General features: G+C 34.0%; 1 protein-coding gene, 1 long non-coding RNA gene and 2 other non-coding genes across 8 annotated transcripts; all 4 read right to left on the bottom strand.

The window, feature by feature from the left end:
• Positions 1-1,380: 1,380 nt before the first annotated feature.
• On the bottom strand, positions 1,381-6,334 carry LOC117910662. Of its 5 annotated transcripts, XR_004650727.1 has the most exons (4): positions 6,098-6,176; positions 5,074-5,150; positions 3,811-3,893; positions 1,381-2,108 (listed from the first exon to the last, which is right to left on the bottom strand). It is a non-coding gene; the product is annotated as an uncharacterized LOC117910662 (long non-coding RNA). The 5 variants fall into 5 exon arrangements; XR_004650728.1 differs by lacking the exons at positions 5,074-5,150; positions 6,098-6,176 and adding an exon at positions 5,917-6,059 and having other exon boundaries at positions 1,382-2,108; XR_004650729.1 differs by lacking the exons at positions 5,074-5,150; positions 6,098-6,176 and adding an exon at positions 3,995-4,015 and having other exon boundaries at positions 1,382-2,108.
• Positions 6,335-7,591: 1,257 nt separating this feature from the next.
• On the bottom strand, positions 7,592-7,686 carry LOC117910671. Its single transcript, XR_004650730.1, has one exon. It is a non-coding gene; the product is annotated as a small nucleolar RNA snoR31/Z110/Z27 (small nucleolar RNA).
• Positions 7,687-7,769: 83 nt separating this feature from the next.
• On the bottom strand, positions 7,770-7,853 carry LOC117910673. The gene has a single exon (XR_004650732.1). It is a non-coding gene; the product is annotated as a small nucleolar RNA R32/R81/Z41 (small nucleolar RNA).
• A 2,225-nt stretch (positions 7,854-10,078) lies between these two features.
• Positions 10,079-14,319, bottom strand: LOC117910661. The gene is made up of 4 exons (XM_034824773.1): positions 13,997-14,319; positions 11,638-11,991; positions 11,378-11,515; positions 10,079-10,498 (listed from the first exon to the last, which is right to left on the bottom strand). The coding sequence occupies exons 1-4, from the start codon at positions 14,303-14,305 to the stop codon at positions 10,337-10,339; spliced, it is 963 nt and encodes a 320-aa protein (XP_034680664.1). The 5' UTR covers positions 14,306-14,319; the 3' UTR covers positions 10,079-10,336.
• Positions 14,320-18,770: the final 4,451 nt, after the last annotated feature.

Genomic DNA, 18,770 nt, shown 5'->3' with positions numbered 1-18,770 from the left:
CAGATTCGAAATAGAGGGAATGGAAGTGTTCCGAATCCATGTGAGGATCATGTGGTTATGACTATCCCATTCAATCATGCGACTAAGAAAGACAGCATCTCCTTCACTTGCTCCCTTGACAGGAATAGTCATTGCACCAGTACAATAATGCTAGAGAATGCGACCCTTAAGAAAACTGCACATAGCTTGAGACCAAGATAAGTAATTTTTATTTCCCCCCAATACAGTATTGATGGGACGAGAAAGAAAAATATCTTTTTTATCCATTTAGAGACACAATATGCAAAAACAGACTGCAAAAATGAAATCTACTCAAAAAACTGGGTAAGAAGGACCTGGTGAACCCTGGAAAAAGTCAACGGTCAACGCTAGTCAACGGTCAACGGATGACGTGGATGCTAACGCAGCTAGGGCTAACGTGGCGCTGACGTGGCAGAGATGATGACGTCAGCAGACCAGGCCCCGGCGAGTGGAGGCACGTGGTGGCGCGTGATCAGCGTCGCCGAATCTTTGAGCGGCGCGTGAGGGCGCGTGCGGTCTCCGATGGCGACGAGGTTTCCACGAATGTGTAGATCGGCGCTGGACGATCTCAGTGGTACCTTCAAAAATGAAATCGGAGCAATATTCGCAGCGATGATGCAAAGAGCAGTGGTCTGTGCAGTGTGAAACTCCTTAACGACGGTGGTTGCAGGTCCGGAACCCAAGAACGACGGCTGGATGACGTCGGAGGTTCAACGGCAATCATCTGGTAAGAAAGGAAGTCACACTAATGCAGACAAGACTGCTAAGAAAAGGTCAGAGCAGTGGCTCTGATACCATGTTAGAAATACTGAATAATTGTATTGTATTTCATCGGGTAAAAGAATATACATTTGTGCCTTTATATAGGAGGCATATGTGTGCGGTACAAGTAACCTAACTAGGCCTAAAGCCCATAACATAATATACCCATAATATACATTAACAGAGGGAAAACAATGGAAAGAATAATGGTGATGGTGAAAATAGAAGTGATTAAAGATACCTTCATTGCAAGACTCAACAAACCTAACAACATCCGTGGTTGTAATATGCTCCATCACAACCTTCAGCCGTGGAAATTTCTGAATCAAACGTCTTAAAACAGTTTCAATGAAAACTTTTTCTCGATCAAATACATCAACCTCTGGATTTGTAACCTCCCCATGGACCTGTAAATAGAAGCTCAAACAGATAGGTCTTGGTTCTAAATGGTGTCTTCTCCAGCTGGTTGAATTAACACTAATCGAGAAAGAGTAAACTAAATTGAAATGTCCTACTTAGAACCCATGTAAAATTGTGTTTGGCTTAGCTTTTTTTTTTTTATAGATAAACACAAAAAATTTATTAAAAGAAGGGAGCAAGAAGGCAACCCGAAGCATATAGGGAGTATACACGAGAAGCCCCACAACAAAAAACACAAGGAAGCATACACTCACCAACCCTCAATTAGAACCCAACCAATCAACAAAGTTAATTAAGGAGCGGGGTTCTCCATCTAAACAAGTCTTAGACCAAGAGAAAAGATTACAAACGAAGGAGTTTTTTAATCTTTGAATCGACAAAGCCTCATTATAAAAAACTATCCTATTTCTTTCTTTCCAAACCGACCAAAATAAACAAAGGGGAGCTGCCCGCCAAGTCTTTCCATGCTTCTTGTCCACAAAGGAAGCGGACCAACCAAGGAGAGTGTCTCTAAGCGGAAGGACCCAATTAACCCCAAACAACGAAAACACAAGATTCCACAACACCCTCGCCTTGGGGCAATGAATAAGAATGTGGTTTATTGTCTCCTCATCATCACAACTCAAGAAGCACCTGTTTGCTAAAATCCAACATTAAAAATTACAAGAGTTGTTGTTCATATACATCAAGACCATAACTAAAAGAGTGGGATAATCATCAGCCTACTTTGAAAGAGCGTGCTCATAAAAATAAAGTGACATGTGAGAGACAACAGCTTCAAGAAGGTCACCATCTCGTAGATGAAGATGCCAATCATCTGGTTGAGTTAAAGAGAGCTCCATCCTTGCTCCTTTAACTTTTACCTGGTTAGGCACTTCAATCCTTGCAAAAGGCAATATTGATGCCTATATTACAAAAAGGTTACACCAAAGTAAGGACAAAAACATATTATTTCATAAGCCATACACTAAATTTTCAAGTGTAAAACTGTGAAAGTCAAAACTGCCTCCAATACATTTCCTGGGGACCATATGTAAAATCTAGTTAGAAATTGAAGATTAAATTGGTCAAAATATTAATATGCGTCTTTTGAATGCTCAGAAAGAAAAAATGAAAATAAAAATTAAACACTAACATTACAGCAACAACAGTATTTCGGATGAAGAGAGAACTATGATTACAATTACATAAATGGATTCCAGTTTTTAGATGCATTATGGTAGGTCTTTTTATCCAAATTTGAGCCTCGTCAAACCATAAACTTATCAGGTAGAATCCAACATGCACTGAACATGAATACACATAATAAGTATCAATGCCACCAAGAGCCACCATTAAAATAAATAATAAATAAATGAAAACATACACTCAATGTAGCACCGAAGGCAAATCAAAACACAGTTGCAATAGTAAGTTCACCAAAAAATTAAAAAAAAAACAAAAAAAACTCAAGGCATATCTGGATGCTTTTAGACATTTTTGCTGAAGATTCATAAGTGATGCTTTTGCATTCATGTCATATGGGGACTCTTTGAAAAATATAGGGGGAAGACAATAGCAAGAGGAATCAGAAATCATTTTAGATCACAATAAAAACCCCTGAAAATTCTAAAAACCAATATGAAGCACAAAAAAGTTAGGAATTTTTTTTTTTTATGAGTTTAAAAAAGTAAGGAAATTAAAGGCAAATACATATGGGTGTTCTAAGGAATCTTGAAAAAACATTACACACATATACATGTGTATGTGTGTAATTTACAAAGAAAACCCAAATCACCATTCTAAATATTAGAAATGTTATTTACAATCCCTAACTATATGTGACTAGGTAAAAATTGGATGGCTAAGCTTCCCAAATTCAAAGGTCAAGTTTCATGCCTAATATGCCATCACCCCAAGATTATGAGAGCATACTAGTTTCAAAGTTAAAATACCTAGCTATTCAAAAATTATTGCTCAAAATTAAAATTTATAGAATTTAGTCAACATGATTATTTTTTTCTCATCCAACCCATAACCTATATCTTCCATGGCCCATTGCATAACACCCTTGGCATTCCGCTAAACAACTCCATTTTTGGTATTCCCCTAAATAGCTCCTCTTTTGCCATTCAACTAAATTGAGACTCCAGACTCCTATTTTGTCAGGATATGAGATTCAAAATGTCATTCAATATCTCCATGCAAGTTGTACAGGGTAATTCTTTTGTTATATCAGTCCATCAATCCAGGTTAGACAACTGTGAGTCCTTTATCCATGCTTGAGCACTCTTTTATATAATATATATATAACCAGCTTATTTTTGTCAATCCACCATTTATCAAAATATTCAGATTCCTCATTGGTACTCTCTTATATGCTCTTTCTAACAAATCTTAGCTATATCCTTTAATCTTTGAACAGATATTTTCATGATTGACAAGAAGCCTACATCATAAAGAATGGCTATCCATTCTGTTGTCTTTCAGATTAAAAACTTGTATGTAGACTAGGAAAATCTACATGATTAACTAAATTCACACAACATGCTCTCTAAGAAAATTTAATTCATAAGTAACAACCTAAAACTAAGTACCATATTAACATAAGAGGAAAATTAAACATACTTTGCAAGGAAATGCCACTGCCTTTATCATTCCAAATGCACTGCAAGAAAACCTAAAGCCTCTCCTGGATATGAAATATTTATCTGCTCAAAAAGAAAAGATGATCAAGAAAATGAAAACCCAATCTGTTCTAGTGACAACTACAGAAATTGCAGGGGTATAAATGAGATTATGTGGAAACTACAAAGAACACGAGCAGCTAGATGACATGAACAGTGACATGATCGATCACTGTTAGGAACTTCTGAAACACTCAAAATCTTTGTTTGGCATAGCCAGCAAAAATTCTGACATGTTATGAGTTCTACCTTCATATCCTGGTAATTTTAGGCTTGTGAATTCTTATGGATAAGGTTGTTCAATACAACATCTAACTAAGAAGTAAAGGTCCACTACACATATGATTGCAAGTAGCAAAGGAATATAAACTGTTATCACAGCCTGACAGATTCTTGAGATGCCTTCACCACTGACCTATTATAAAGATTCTAGCACATTTGAGTTGCCACTAGTCAATCTGCCACAGAAATACCATTGGTGATAATGACTTGATATTTGTTACTACTTTTGGCTTCCATTTTAAACCACATCCTGAGTCAGACTCCAATGAATCGCTTTTACCTCTCAAATGAAAGATTTTGGCCAGAGAAATCTCCTTGAATTAGAAGTGTTTGCAACTAGACAGATTTCTTCTCCATCCAAGTCATCCAACTAACATATATACAAAATAACAATGAATCGAAGTACCTAACAATTAATCCACGCCAAATAATTATGATAGTGTTTCTTTTTTTTTTCTTTCTTTCCTTGAGTTACTCTCAAGTAAAATGTAATAATTGAAAAAAAGGCACCATAGAACACAGTAACTATGCTCTACTCTCTACCTAGTAACCACTGCTATATAATTCCATGACTAGGGATCATCAGGTGATGGAATTTTAACTGAACCACCATTACAAACTCATTTCAAGTCGCTATGTGAAGTTGCATTTGGGTTTTGGCCTTATATGCATGTTCTGAGTAGGAAGAGTCTATAAATTATCATTTCATCTTTTTCATCTTGGTATCTTTCTCTTTTGACAATAAACAAAATTTTATCAGATCAAAGGAAGAAAAAGAAGCAAAAAGCCCTTCTAAGCAAAGGAAGCAACACAGGACCATAGACAACCAAACAAAAGAATTCTGCTTATTCACCTATTTGCTTATTAACAAAGACAGCCATGTTTGCTTACCCCTTTGCCTACCAAGGAGACAGGTGCTTACCTAAGACCCATATGATTGCTTGCACTTGAAGAGACTGACTCATACAAGGATAATCAAACCCTGCTACCAGAAAGCACCTGTTAAAGAAGAAACAGGGATTAAAGGACTCATACAAGGCTTATTCCAGACCTATCCCTCTGCATACTTCTAAGGCTTGAACTCATCACTAAGTACAAGACCTCTAAACGCAGGAGCTTTCCATTGAGTCACTATCAGAGGTCAAAATAATCTGGAACACCCCTAGCTCAACTAAAGTTCTAATACATGGTAGACCCTCTTTTGGCTAGGACATTGGCCTACCTCATCATTTCTTATTTTTCTTCTCCAACCAGAAAGCACTCAAAAGTCTTTAAATAACGTTGATGTCATTATCATTTCTTAGACTAGATTTTCCTGCTCAAAATTCACAATGTCTCCCTAGTTAAGCTTTGAGGAGATGCTGAATTTCTGTTCCAATATTTTTTCCTTACCAGAAAATCAGGTATCACTCGGAGCAATTGATTTTTGTGGGTTCAAATTCATGCTTTACTATCTTAATGCATTGTTGGTACAATGTCCAATAGCTGCCAATTAAGCTGAATTGGGTCTTAGACTAGATACAACAATACATGTCAATATGGATCCTATAAAAATTTCCTTTCATATTTTATTATGAACTTGAATCCTTTACAGATACTAACAAGTAATGGGCTCAGAAGAAGTTTCATTTCATATGTTGATGAGCTCTTCCTACTTCTATTATGTTGGATTTTTTTCCCTATATCTTTTCTCTCATTCACTTCCTTTCCTAAATGCTTATGTTTCAGTCAGCTCTAGTGTGAAATTAGTCCAGAATGTAATCACCCAGTTCTATGAAGAACTTTTATCAAACAGTTGATGTGCACTTTGAAAAAGCTAACTGCGCTATCAAACCTGATCTTCCACCATCTTAACTCACATAAAATCCAAACTATCATATCAATCAAAAGGTTCAGAAACAACTAAAATGAAAAAAAAAAAAAAAAAAATTGCATGCGAGGATTACCACCAAAGCAATGTAGACTTCCCAGAGGGACAATCTGGTATACGCTTCAACCGTCTGGACACAACCCAGACTCTAGATCCAGGCTGCCTTTGTTCACATACATTCATGTAAACTTAAAACTAAATTAAATTAAACTAAATTAAATTAAATTAAATTAAAAATGTGTTGTTTCACCTAGGAGTCTGCGACTTGTGAGCGGTTGCACCCAAACCCATGTGAGCCGAACCTTCCTCCACCATTTTATTAATTATAAAAATATATGGTTAAAAGGAATCAATAAATCCCTAAAATCTAATCATTGTCTTTCATTTTAAAAATAAAAATAAAAATTATTTTTTTTAGTAAATGTGTTTTATCATTTTAAGTATCTATACCACCTATAAAAGTATGAGCTGTTTTTCACTTTTTATTTTCAAAAATACCCTTTTTCAATACTAATAATCAATTTAATTGAGATTTTAATCTTTTTAATTAGTTAAAGTTTTAATTATTTGACGTCTAAAGGCAATTGCTATCAGAAAAGATATATACCCTAATCTTATTCACCTAAACGACCACAACATTCGAATACAAGGGGAGTTGATGGATAACTCTTCAATCTGTCAATATAATCCATTATAAATTTTATTCTCTTTAAACTCTATTAATATTGATTATGATATAAAAGTTTGAAAATTTTTTGAATCATTTCATTTTTCATCTTTAAAATTTAAAAACTTTCTTTTTCTTTTATCATTCTCTATTCTTTTCAAATTTTTATCTTCAACTCTTCCAATGGGTTCTATCTCCTTTGAGTTTTTTTTTTTTTTTTTTTTTTTTAAGATTTTTTTTTAATTGATAAATTTCTTACTCAAATTAATTCATTTTTGTTCTTATTTTTATTAAAAAGCTCTTATATAAAAGGAAAAAAGTATTTAAACTATATATAAAATAATTAACACAAAAAAACTTACAAATTTAATATAAAAGAAATAAAGAATGTCTTTAAATTAAAATTGTTAAATGTTACCAAGGTGGTATTTATATTTTTAATCTAACAAATTTGGTTAAAAAATAATTTTATTATCATGGAATTTGGTTTTGAAAAGTGTAATCTTATTTATATATAATCCCAATTATCATTTTTTTAAATTTGGTTTCATATTTAATTCAATTATTTAATTTTGAATTTCTACTTCATTTTTATATAAGTTTCGAAATAATAACTCCACATACTAATTTTTTTTTCTTCATATTCTCTTATATACTTTGACACATCTACACTTACTAGTTTACAGAAAAGTTTTTTAAAAAATGGCTATTTACCAAAAAAAAAAGACAAAAAAGACAAAAAAAAAAGTATTTTTAGGTCAAATTTTAAAATCTGGGTTGAAAATCCTTTTAATCAAATAACTCTTTATTATATTGTTTTAAATGTGAGAAAAATATATATAAATAATTACAAAAAATAGTAATGCATTAAAAATATATAAAAATTTGTTTATTATCATCATCATAAGCATCAGAAACTGAAATCTTTCTCATACACAGCAATCTTTCACTGCGTCAGAAGGTGTCCTAAGATTTTCTGGTTTCATCATCTTCCTCATTCATATAATTCCAAAAATAAAAACAAATTCATAAATTTTGAAAACAAAAACAAAAACATAAAAATAAATCCTTCATATTTAGGATATGAATCAGAAAGAACGTAGCGAAAACATCTTCATCACATCGAGGCGATCACCATGCATCATAACTTTCATCATATTCATCCATACAGTCAGGAAATCAAACGAATACGAAAACCCCCAATTTTAAATCAAGCAAAAAATCTAATCGAAAACGAACGAAATCCAAAGGAGAATCAAACAACTTCCATCAAAAGCCCAATACTTAAATCCAACGAAAGAACCCAATCGAGAAAGAATGAAATCAAAATGTAGAACCTGCTGTGAAATCCAGCAGAGAGAAGGTAAGGGAGGATATGAGAAAGCTCCCTGTAACAAGATTTATAGCCGTGTATTTGAAACCCTAGCAATTCGATCATTCACAGCCGTCCGATGCCTCCGAATTTGTGGTGTTTGGTCACAGTGACATGTTTGATCCACAATGGGTACTTGGGCTGGCCCATCATCTACTTTGGGCCTTTAGATGAGGCCTATTGGCTATAAAATATAGAGTAGAAAGAGACTGATTCATTTATTTATTTTTAAATCAATTAATTTTCAAATCCCATCTCATTTCATTGTTACGTTTAGTTTTGAAAATTTTGAGAGACAAAAAAAAAAAGAATTATGTTTGGTTTCCAAAAAATTTAAGGCTATGTTTGGTTTTTGGAAAGTGTAAGAGGAAAGAAAAATATGTTAAGAAAATGATTTTCTCATATTTGATTTATTATAATAAAAAATATAAAATAAAATCAGTATAATTAAAATTAGTAAAAAAAACTTATATATTTTAAAATTATTAAAATTATTATTAAAATTAGTGATTAGTTTCTACTTACTATAAGGAAAAAAAAAAGAGTTTCATTGATAACATCAATGTTGACACAAAGTGAAATTACGGTTGATACAAAAAATATAAGACAATAACCTTAATTATTATTTTTTAAAATAAAACTCTACCCATGAACTCTTTGTATTAGAGCTTCTTTTTCTACTTGTAAACTCTCCATCTTAGGTTAGTTTTTCTTCATTCTTAATCTCAAATCCTAAAAAAATCTCCATCTCTTCTCTCATATATGTGTTCAATTGATCAAACCCTAAATCATTGAAGTCGAAGAAGAAAGACAACTTTTTGGAGGAATACAATAGGTAATTCTCATTTATTTTTCTAATATCTATCTCTTGTCATTTATTTTAGTTTATCTTTCAACTAATTTTCTTGATTTTTTCTCTCGATAATCACTTTCTCCATTTTATAATTTCTACAATTGTTCTCATTTTATTTTATTTTTTTCATCTGTTTTTATTTTTTCTATTTTCCATATTTAAAAAAGTTTTAAAATTTGTTTTTAAATAAAATAAAAAAACATTTATTATCAGATAAGGAAATAATTTATTTTAATAATAGGTATTAATTTTATCACGGCAAATTTTTTTACTTAATCCTATTCAAAATAATTAAAATAACTTAAAATCAAATATACCGCTTTCATTTTTATTTATTAAATTTAGAAATAATTCATAACAACGCTAAAAAAGAAGTCCACTTCACATGCCTGGATTGTGATCATAAGAAATTGATTGTTAATCACATTCTCAATAGTCTTCTAACAAGAACATGAAATAGAAAAACTCTATCAAACTTGATTGCTAATCAAATTTTGAATGAACTTCCAACACGAATATAAAATAAAATTAAAAAATCTAATAATAGTCTTTCCCTTGAAAAAGAACTCACAAAATTACTCCAAACTCATAAAAAGTGAACTTTCAAAATTACTCTAAACTTCTTTACAAAATCAACTAGATCAAATTGTTCGATCATCTTCCACCATAACCATCTTCAAGAGGCTCCATCCAAAATCCGATACCATATCCAACGTTCAAGAAAAAAACTCTTGACACTGCTTAATAATGCTTTTCTCACTGTCCAAGTTGGCGCTCACCTTCAATGAAAGAAATGTTTTGAGGAGATTTGTGGTATCAGCTCTTAGTAGACGATAAAGAAGAGCTCCCATGGGAGAGAAGACATCCCCCATTGCATGACGAAGCTTGAATACGAAATTTTCAGTTGCATTGCTTGTTGGGTATTTGACAATATGAATTTTCCTTAAGGCTATGTGTGGTTCTCGGAAAATTTGAGGGAAAATGCAAAGACAAGAAAATAGAGAGAAAAAGTAAAAGGAAAGAAAAAGTGAAGGAAAATAAAAAATAGAGTTAAAGATGATAAATCATTTTTCTTAACATTTTTTTTTTCCTTTATACTTTCCAGAACCAAACATAACTTAAGGGTCTGCTTTTTAAGAAGCATATTCAAACATCGCCTAAATAAGTAAAAAGAAAAAGCACTTAATGCGAAGCAACTCAAACAATTGTTATCATTATCATAATTATCATGAACATTTGAACAACTCCCAAACGGTTTCAAACTGGTCATCCTTGGAAACAATCTTCTTCAATATTAATTAAAGACTATGGTGGATGGACTAGTTGTTTCATGACCAAAAAATGAGTATGCTACCACACAACAATCGACACAAAAACTTCTGTTATGAAGAAATATGACAACCATGAACACAGAATCCTTGAATCATGACATTGGAGGGGGAGGAGTTCCCACGGCAGCTTCAAAAACTCTCTGGAAAGCATCCTCTATGCATGCATTGAATTTTCGAGGATCGATGAAGCCTTTCTCCGTTCCCACGGTGATTCGAACCTTTCCCATGTAGCTTAAGATTGATATGGTCATACTCTGCAACTCCAAAAACACCATTGTTAATGTCATGGATGAACAGTATCAACTTATAATTATTCTACTAACCCCTGCAACTCCGGAAGCACCATGTTTCATGTGATAGAGATAAGTTTGTGATATGACAAACTCAGGCCCATTAGGGTGGGTTATGCAACTCAATTGGCCTTGTTATGGGCCCAGCTTGGTAAAAAGCTTTAACTTGACCGTCCTGGGCTTTAGCCCAATTGCGGTTAGGCCGGCCTACACTTGCAAAGCTAGGTTAGGTTAACCCTTATTCAATGGCATATAATTGTTCAACAACTGATTTTCCTAAAAGTTTCACCTTATAAGAATTGGACTCCCAATATATATCACGTACTCTTAACATCGTTCCTCACATGTAGTCTTTGTTTTTGGACTTACACATGGATTTAATAAATCAGGTAAATAAACATATAAAAGTGAGGTTCGAAAACATGACCTCCCACCAAACAAGGCTATGAAGACCTATAACGGAAATATGGTTAAGTTTATAGAATTTGAACTCACAATATATATCATGTACTCTTACTAATAATGACCAATAAAAAAAAAAAGTAAACTAACGAGGGTTTGATATTGAACATGTATCTATTGAAAAGTATAATCAATCAAATCATGTCATATATGTATTAAAGTCTTATTACTTTATACTCGTTGCTTTGTATCTTGACCATATTATTTATATCTTCATTTAATCAATAACTTAAATTTTTTCATACACTTTCAATCATGAAAATTGAGAGTTTGGTTGATACTTGATTTTTTTTTCCAACTAATAATAATAGCATGGGATTTTTTTTAAAATGAATTCATTGATTTATTTTTTCGACAGATATTATATTTCATTAAATATACCTCTGGAGAGCCTAGCGTTATGAAATACATTCCCCGACATGGATGATTAGCTAGAGCCACTTGTTCCATGGGTCCAATCATATTTGAGATTGTCATGCTTGAGTTCTTTAGGGTGCTGTGGATGTACCTAGCTGTGACCTGCATCACAAATTAAACCATAATTTACAATAATTCAATGGTCTAATTATATTTTGACATGAAATTTTGGTATATTGCATGCAATTAATGAGACATGAAAAATAGGAGTATTGTGTACATACCTCAGGGCCTCTATATTTCCGCAAAGTCTCTAGTAGCCTACCAGTGAGGTGAACAGCTAAAGAGTTTCTTTTCCTCTGGATGGTTTGTTGAGCTTTTGCCACAAAATCAAGTGGGCTTGTGAACTTGGCATCCGCCAACTCAGGTAGTGTAACATGTAAGAAGGCGAACTGGTTTCCCCATTGTGAGCTGCTATCAGATGCTGTCATCTCCTTTATCGATTTGTACCCACTAATCACCCTGGTGTTGAGCAACACCAGTGCAGTAGAATTGGCATTTCTTGATGCATGGTTCATTGATTGCATGTATAGTCGAGTGCCAAAGAAGATTATTCCAGTGAGTACATCGTTTATTGTCTGTTTGGAAACACAGAAAATTAGAATTAGTGGAAGAAAAAAACCAAATCAACTTCGATACTATTTGCAAATATACTTATAATAAATAAAGATTTTAAGGAAAGAAAGAAAGAGCATGGTGAGCCATGAATACCATTGATGTTTTAGTTTAAGCTGATAATTTTATTGAATTTCTTCTGACTAAATGTGACATACTTCTTTAGAGTTGATTTTAGACTACTTCAATGGTGACTTTAAGCTGTTTCAAGGTCGATGTTATTCTAGGGGATTAAAACTTATGGAATTACTGCAATACTATTTCTAGGTATGGATTGAGGAGAAGATGCACAAGAAACAAAGTCAAAATTGATTTTTTAGAGGAAACGTTTGAACGCTCGATAAGAAGCATTCAAATGTTAATAGGATGATCAAATATCCCTCAAGAAATGTTCAAACATTCACCCAATATTCAAACGCTCCTTGGTGGGTGTTTGAATGCTCATTATTATTATTATTTTTTTCTCATGTAGTTTCATTTTGACTTCATGTTTTCTAAGGTAATTTGATGAAATTAGATGTTAATTTATTTTCCAACATTAGCACTATGTTTTCTATAAAGAGAAGTATTCCGAATAAATTTGGAACCATAGAGAAGTAGTCATTCATTAAACTTGAGCTTCTATCTCTCATAACTTTCAAAATTGCTCTCAAAAGTATCCATCGAGTACAATAAAGGTTAGAGGCTTATATAATGTAAATTTTGATGAAGTTTGCAAAAATCCACAAAGGAACACAAGAGTAATTGTTGATGCTATAAGACCCTAAGGACTAGATATATCAGGTTAAATAAAACTATACACCCTATTCTCATATTTAATGAATCATTTAATTAGTGAGAGACCAATAGTAGTTTTTAACATCTAGATGTTTTCAATTTTTTCTATACATTATCATGCAATCGAAAATCTTTTGTGGGAGACTTATCAACTTTTAGTTATAACTAATATAATTATTAAAAAAATTAAAATTAATTACTTGGACTACCTATTCACCCTCTACATATTTTCATATTATAACAAATTTCCTTCCTTTCAAATACAATAAGAAGAAATACAATACATTGATGTTGGTCGTCTCACTAAAAAACTAATAGGAGAAAAAGTCAGCTGCAAAACTATATATATATATTCTCACATATCATGGGTGGTATGGAGATGATAATAAATGGATACATTGATGCTAGTCGTCTCACTAACAAACTAATGGGAGGAAGGTTGGCTACGAAACTAGCTATCTCACATAACATGCATGGGTGATGTGAGATGATGATAAAAGGAATTAAAACCCTCATATGGGTCATAACTTTAATGCATGTAATGCATCAACCACCATATGAGTTGTTCATTTATTTCAAAATTTTCAACAACCACCTTAAATGTTGCATACATTTGACATGAAATTGTGGACAAAAGAGAAATGTGTCACATGAGTTGTCGTCTTCACACTAAAGTGGAATGAAAACTTATCTCTATGTGGGGTTGTTCTCGCAAGGTGGCTTTTACTTTGCCACTATTTCTTGTCCCAAAATCCAAAGATTATAGCTAGCTAGTGAGAGCAAATTAGAAAAATTCTATGTAAAAGTTCTTGTGAAGTAGTTGGGAAGAATGTCTTTTGATACATATTCATATACCAAGGGAGCAATAGAGTCTAGGTGATAGCTAGCATCAATGGAGTAGAAACATAATAATGTCACTTTATTCTTCTAGGGGAAAAATGTAATGAGGGTACGATGTCATTTTCAAGATTGAAAAGATTGGAAAGTCCCAAGAAAATGCTTATTAAGTTCATTTAGTTTAGCTGGGCTCACATGGATCATTGAGGTAAGAGAACGAACATGTGTATTTAAGCCTATAAATATGATTAATGGAAATTTTGCATGCAATAAAGAACAATTATTAAGCCTGTCATGGAGTCATAATTAATGAACACATGAGAAGGAAGAAAGAGTTGCTATATTTGATCTTACCACTCCAAGCTTCGCCTTGATTTTTTGGATGTTATCAAGAGAGAAAGAGATGGTTGCTATGGACATGGGTCGAAACTCCACCCCCGGATCACCGGATCGGATCGGTGTTCGATCATCTTCCATCGCTGTACTCTTCAAAAGACTCCATCCAAAATCTGATACGGTGTTGAAAGCTGCAGAAAGAGCTCTTGGCACTGCCCTAATAATGCTTCTCCCACGGTCCAAGTTGGAGCTCACCTTAAATGAAGGGAATGTTATGGGGAGATTAGGGTTATCAGCTCTTTGCAGACAAGAAAGAAGAGCCCCCATAAGAGAGAAGCCATCCCCAATGCATGATGAAGCTTGAATACCACAGTTCCAGCTGCATTGCTTGTGGGGTACTTTATAATATGAATTTCCCATAAAGGTCTGCTCTGTGGAAACTCTTTCATGGCAATTTTCGTTAGACAGTCATCGAAATAGTCATCATAGGACTCCGGTGATAACCCGTCTGGAAAAATGGGAACGTTAACATGGTCTTCAAGCTTCACTTCTACCCTCTTCCAATGTTTCACTCCATTTTTGTCTTCAACCTGCACTCAAATTTAATGCATCCAAACAGACCTTAAAAGTTACGTACAATATGTATTTAGGGTAGTGTTTGGATTATATAGAATGAAAATAACTCCTTCAGGGTCTCTTAATTAAACACACAATGGAAAGATGCCAAAGTGTTTGGCAGAGTGAGCTTTTTTCTGTTTGTAGTAAGTCATCGGAGTAAATGGAAAGAAGGCATTCATTATGAACATAATCTCCATCTTCCATTTTCTCATTCAATCCCACGAACCAAACACACATTTTCAAACCAAAAACACTTCCAAACTTGACTGTGATACTGAAAGGAAAAAGAAAATGAGAAGAGCGTGCAAACCATGAGTGAGGAGAAACGAGGGTTGATGGGGAGGAACACGTCCTTGAGCAATGACAAGGTAGGCGAGTCATCGATCGGAATGTCTGATTCCAAATGCTCAAAATAGATATCTGCAAAACCGAGCTGTTGAAGTACTGTCCAGTAGGGCTTACTGGCTGATCTTCTTCTTCTTTTTGCTCCAAGTACTCCATTTTAGCTCTCTTGCGCTACCTTGATACAATGCCCCTTTCTGGTTATTCATGTGTGTACATGTATATATATATATAGTTTCACATACTTTCCTTTTAAGCAAAGGTGCCATTGGTGAAGTGTGCTGTACAGGGAAAATACGTGGAGGAATTTACTTTCCACTGAAACAAACAAGAAAAAAAAAAGGGAAAATTCGCATTGGGATGTCGCCAATGAATCCCACAAGATAGGGAGGTGTTATTAGAAGGATGGAGTTCATGTGATTGGGGCGTGACAGAGGAAAGTGTTTGTTGATTTCTCATTTTTCACCGTTCAGAGAGCAATAGTCTTGTGGCAGTTGGTTGTTGGCTTCACATTGATGATCTGAGTAAATGCCCCAAACAGGACTTTCATTATTAGACTGGGTTTTCATTTCATTAGTTATTTATATATAATGTATACAATTTGATATCATTGCTTCTTAATCACTTATGTCTAAGGATGGCAACAAAATGAGTCACCCCATCTCACCTTGTTCCCAAAAAAAGTTTAAATTAATAAGGTCAGCAAGTACCCATCCCGTTCGATTTTTTATTTTTCAGAATATATACGTAAAAGATAAGCATGATCAATCCTAATATGTCACATATATAATTTGTATTTAAGGATGACAATGGAACAAGTCACTTTAATTATCTCACTTTGTCCCTTAAAAAAGTTTAAATAGGTAAAACGAGTATTTCATATAGTATGTACGTGTCTTAGTAAAATAAAAAAAGAAAAATTATTAAATTGTCTTTATTTAATATATATATATATATATATATATATATATATATATATATATATATATATATATATATATATATATTTAAACCTCTATTGTCATGTGTTTAAGGGATAATAGGCATCTCGAATATCGAGATTCTATTATAGGCGCAGTCCAAGCTGGACTGAATGATGGCCCTGTTTATTTCCAGTGCTATCCTAACTTCACTGTTAGAATAAGAGATGCAGACATCTTAGATTCAGTTGTCCTGCATATTAAGACTCATGGTTTTAAGATCAAACCAGGAAACAGTCCTGTTTCCATCATAACCAGGTTTGCCTATAAGAGCATGAACACAAGCGTTGGATCTGGGGCTCTTTGCACCAGTCCTAAAGGTGAGACCACCTACTTTCACTCTGATATGCTAGATAAGTCAGATTTCATCATCCCCAAGAAGATCTTGTGGAAAGATGTTGATTTTCCTGAAAATTGGCATTTTGCTAATGCTGTTCCAGCCATAGCACAGCGTTCTGAAAGTATTGAACAAATTGTTCAATACCCTGATGGAGGAGGAGAACTGGTTTTCTCCAAATCTTTCAGACATTCCAGCAGCCCTAGAGTTTCTGTTTATGAACCCTCTAGAGCTTCAAGCTCTTCCATCCCAGTTAGAACCACTAGGGAAGAAGAAGGTTCCAGCTCAGGAAACCCTAAGAATATTAAGCTAACAGGTGTCAGAAGTCACACCAACGTGGCTAGACCATTTTACTCTGAGGAAAATGAGGAATCCCAACAGGATGAGTCCCCTGTTATGTCTCCTACCTATTCCCAGATGATTAACACCATAAGCCTAAGTGATGAAGACTTTGAGATCAACAAGGATCTCTTAAGAAAGACTTCTATTCTGAAGTCAATAAGCAAAGAAATGATTGGTTCTTTAGCACCGTCCCTAAGGTCATTAGAACCATTTACCAAGAAGAATTCTATGCCTACTTAAGACAAGAAAAGAAAAATATTAAGTTTTGGATTTGGTTTGAACTCTTCAAACAAGAGGAATATCCAGATTATCCTAGTAAGCGTGTTAATAACACTAAGAGCACAGAGTCCTTTGAATTTTCCAAGGAATTCCAAGAAAATCCCCAAATCAACCAAGCCTTTGTTGATAGGATTAACCAGAAGATTAAGGATAATCTTGTCGCCCCTTTGACTGTTCAGCCTCATATGAGAATCAATATGGTTAAAGGTGATATTAGTTCAGAAGAAGAAGCTGATGAACTAATTAAGATGTTTGAGGAACCCCATAATCAGATTATTAACAATTTAGAAACCTTTAAGACTAGGAATTACTATCCTAGACCTACTTTTCCTGACATGCAGTTTGAGGAAAGAAATCAGTATACTCAAGCCTCATACACCAGTGGTACTATCTATGAATGGAACATAGACGGTATGACTGAGTATAACATACTCACTAAGCTTCAAGAAATGACCATGGTTAGTACAGCCTATAAGTTAAACAATAGACTGCCAGATCATGCTGTAGCTCAGACCATTGTTGCTGGGTTTACAGGTCAGCTTAAGGGTTGGTGGGATAATTATCTCACTTTCGATGATAGAAATAGTATCCTTAAAGCTTATAGGATTAATGAAGATAGTGAAGTTGTTAAGGACGAAGATGGCCAAGATATAGAGGATGCAGTGGCTACTCTAATCTACTCAATATCCAAGCATTTCATTGGAGATCCTGCAAAAATTAAGGATAAAACTGCAGATCTCTTAACCAACCTTAAGTGTCCTAAGCTTCATGATTTTAGGTGGTATAAGGAAGTTTTCCTAACCAAAGTCATGCTAAGGTCAGATTGTAACCAGTCTTTTTGGAAAGAAAAATTCATCTCAGGATTGCCCAAGCTTTTCTCTGAGAGAATTAAGATCAAGATAAGGGAACAGTATAATGGTCAAATCCCTTATGATAAGCTAACCTATGGTGAGATTATAAGCATTGTCACAGCTGAAGGGATTAAGTTGTGCAATGACTTCAAGCTTAAGCAACAAATGAAGAATGAACAGAAAATCTACAAGAGTGAATTTGGTTCATTCTGTAGCCAGTTTGGTTTCAGCCAAAAGGAAACTAAGCCTCCCTCTAAGCAAAAACCAAGCAGGAAGCCTAGCAAAGATAAGTTTTACCACAGTAAGAGAGGCACCTATGATAACTATAGGATGAATGATACTAAGCAGTCAAGACACGTCCAAAGAAGAGTCAACAAGGATACCCAGAAAAAGGTAGAAACTCCTTTAGACGTCAAGCCAATTATCTGTTTTAAATGTGGCAAAGTTGGCCATTACAAAAAAGATTGTAGAGTTAAGCAAAAGATTAATAACTTAAGCGTCTCAGATGACCTAAAAAATATGCTTTGTAAGGTAATGTTAAGCTCCACAGATTCTGAATCAAGGACTGATTCAGATAATGAAGATGACATTAATCAACTAGACAGTAGTGGTGAAGCTTCTAGCCAACCTTCTAGTGAGACCTAGACTTATGAATTGTCTTAATTCCTTAATCTCCTTTTTGTGCTGCTTAACTTCTTCATGAAGTTCCTTAATGCTGACATCCTTGGGAGACTGCTGGTCAAACCTGTTTAAGATATCATTAAGGTTGTAAGGATTAACAGTCTTCTTGGCTTCTACCTTAACAACAGTTTTCTTAAAAACTTCATAGAGATTTTGCTTAGTCTTTTCATCTTCAACCTTTCTTAAAGAATCTAGGATGAATTCCTGATCTTGGCTTATGACATTTATAGTATTAGGACGACAATTACAGTTACCTTTAATACAAACGGCTTGGTCACTAGAAGGTTGGCTAGAAGCTTCACCACTACTGTCTAGTTGATTAATGTCATCTTTATTATCTGAATCAGTCCTTGATTCAGAAT

Source organism: Vitis riparia, unplaced genomic scaffold (genome assembly GCF_004353265.1).
Source record: "Vitis riparia cultivar Riparia Gloire de Montpellier isolate 1030 unplaced genomic scaffold, EGFV_Vit.rip_1.0 scaffold807_pilon_pilon, whole genome shotgun sequence".
Lineage (NCBI taxonomy): Eukaryota > Viridiplantae > Streptophyta > Magnoliopsida > Vitales > Vitaceae > Vitis > Vitis riparia.
The sequence above is the reverse complement of the archived record's forward strand: the minus strand, read 5'-3'. Positions and strand labels throughout refer to the sequence as shown.

Bases quoted from the DNA above. Each gene is read 5' to 3' on its own strand.
- LOC117910661 (XM_034824773.1), bottom strand. From the start codon at position 14,305: ATGGGGGCTCTTCTTTCTTGTCTGCAAAGAGCTGATAACCCTAATCTC. The intron at 11,992-13,996 runs GTAAGATCAAAT...GTTTCCAAACAG, and splicing joins TCAAGGCGAAGCTTGGAGTG to ACAATAAACGATGTACTCAC. The intron at 11,516-11,637 runs GTATGTACACAA...TTTGTGATGCAG, and splicing joins GGAAATATAGAGGCCCTGAG to GTCACAGCTAGGTACATCCA.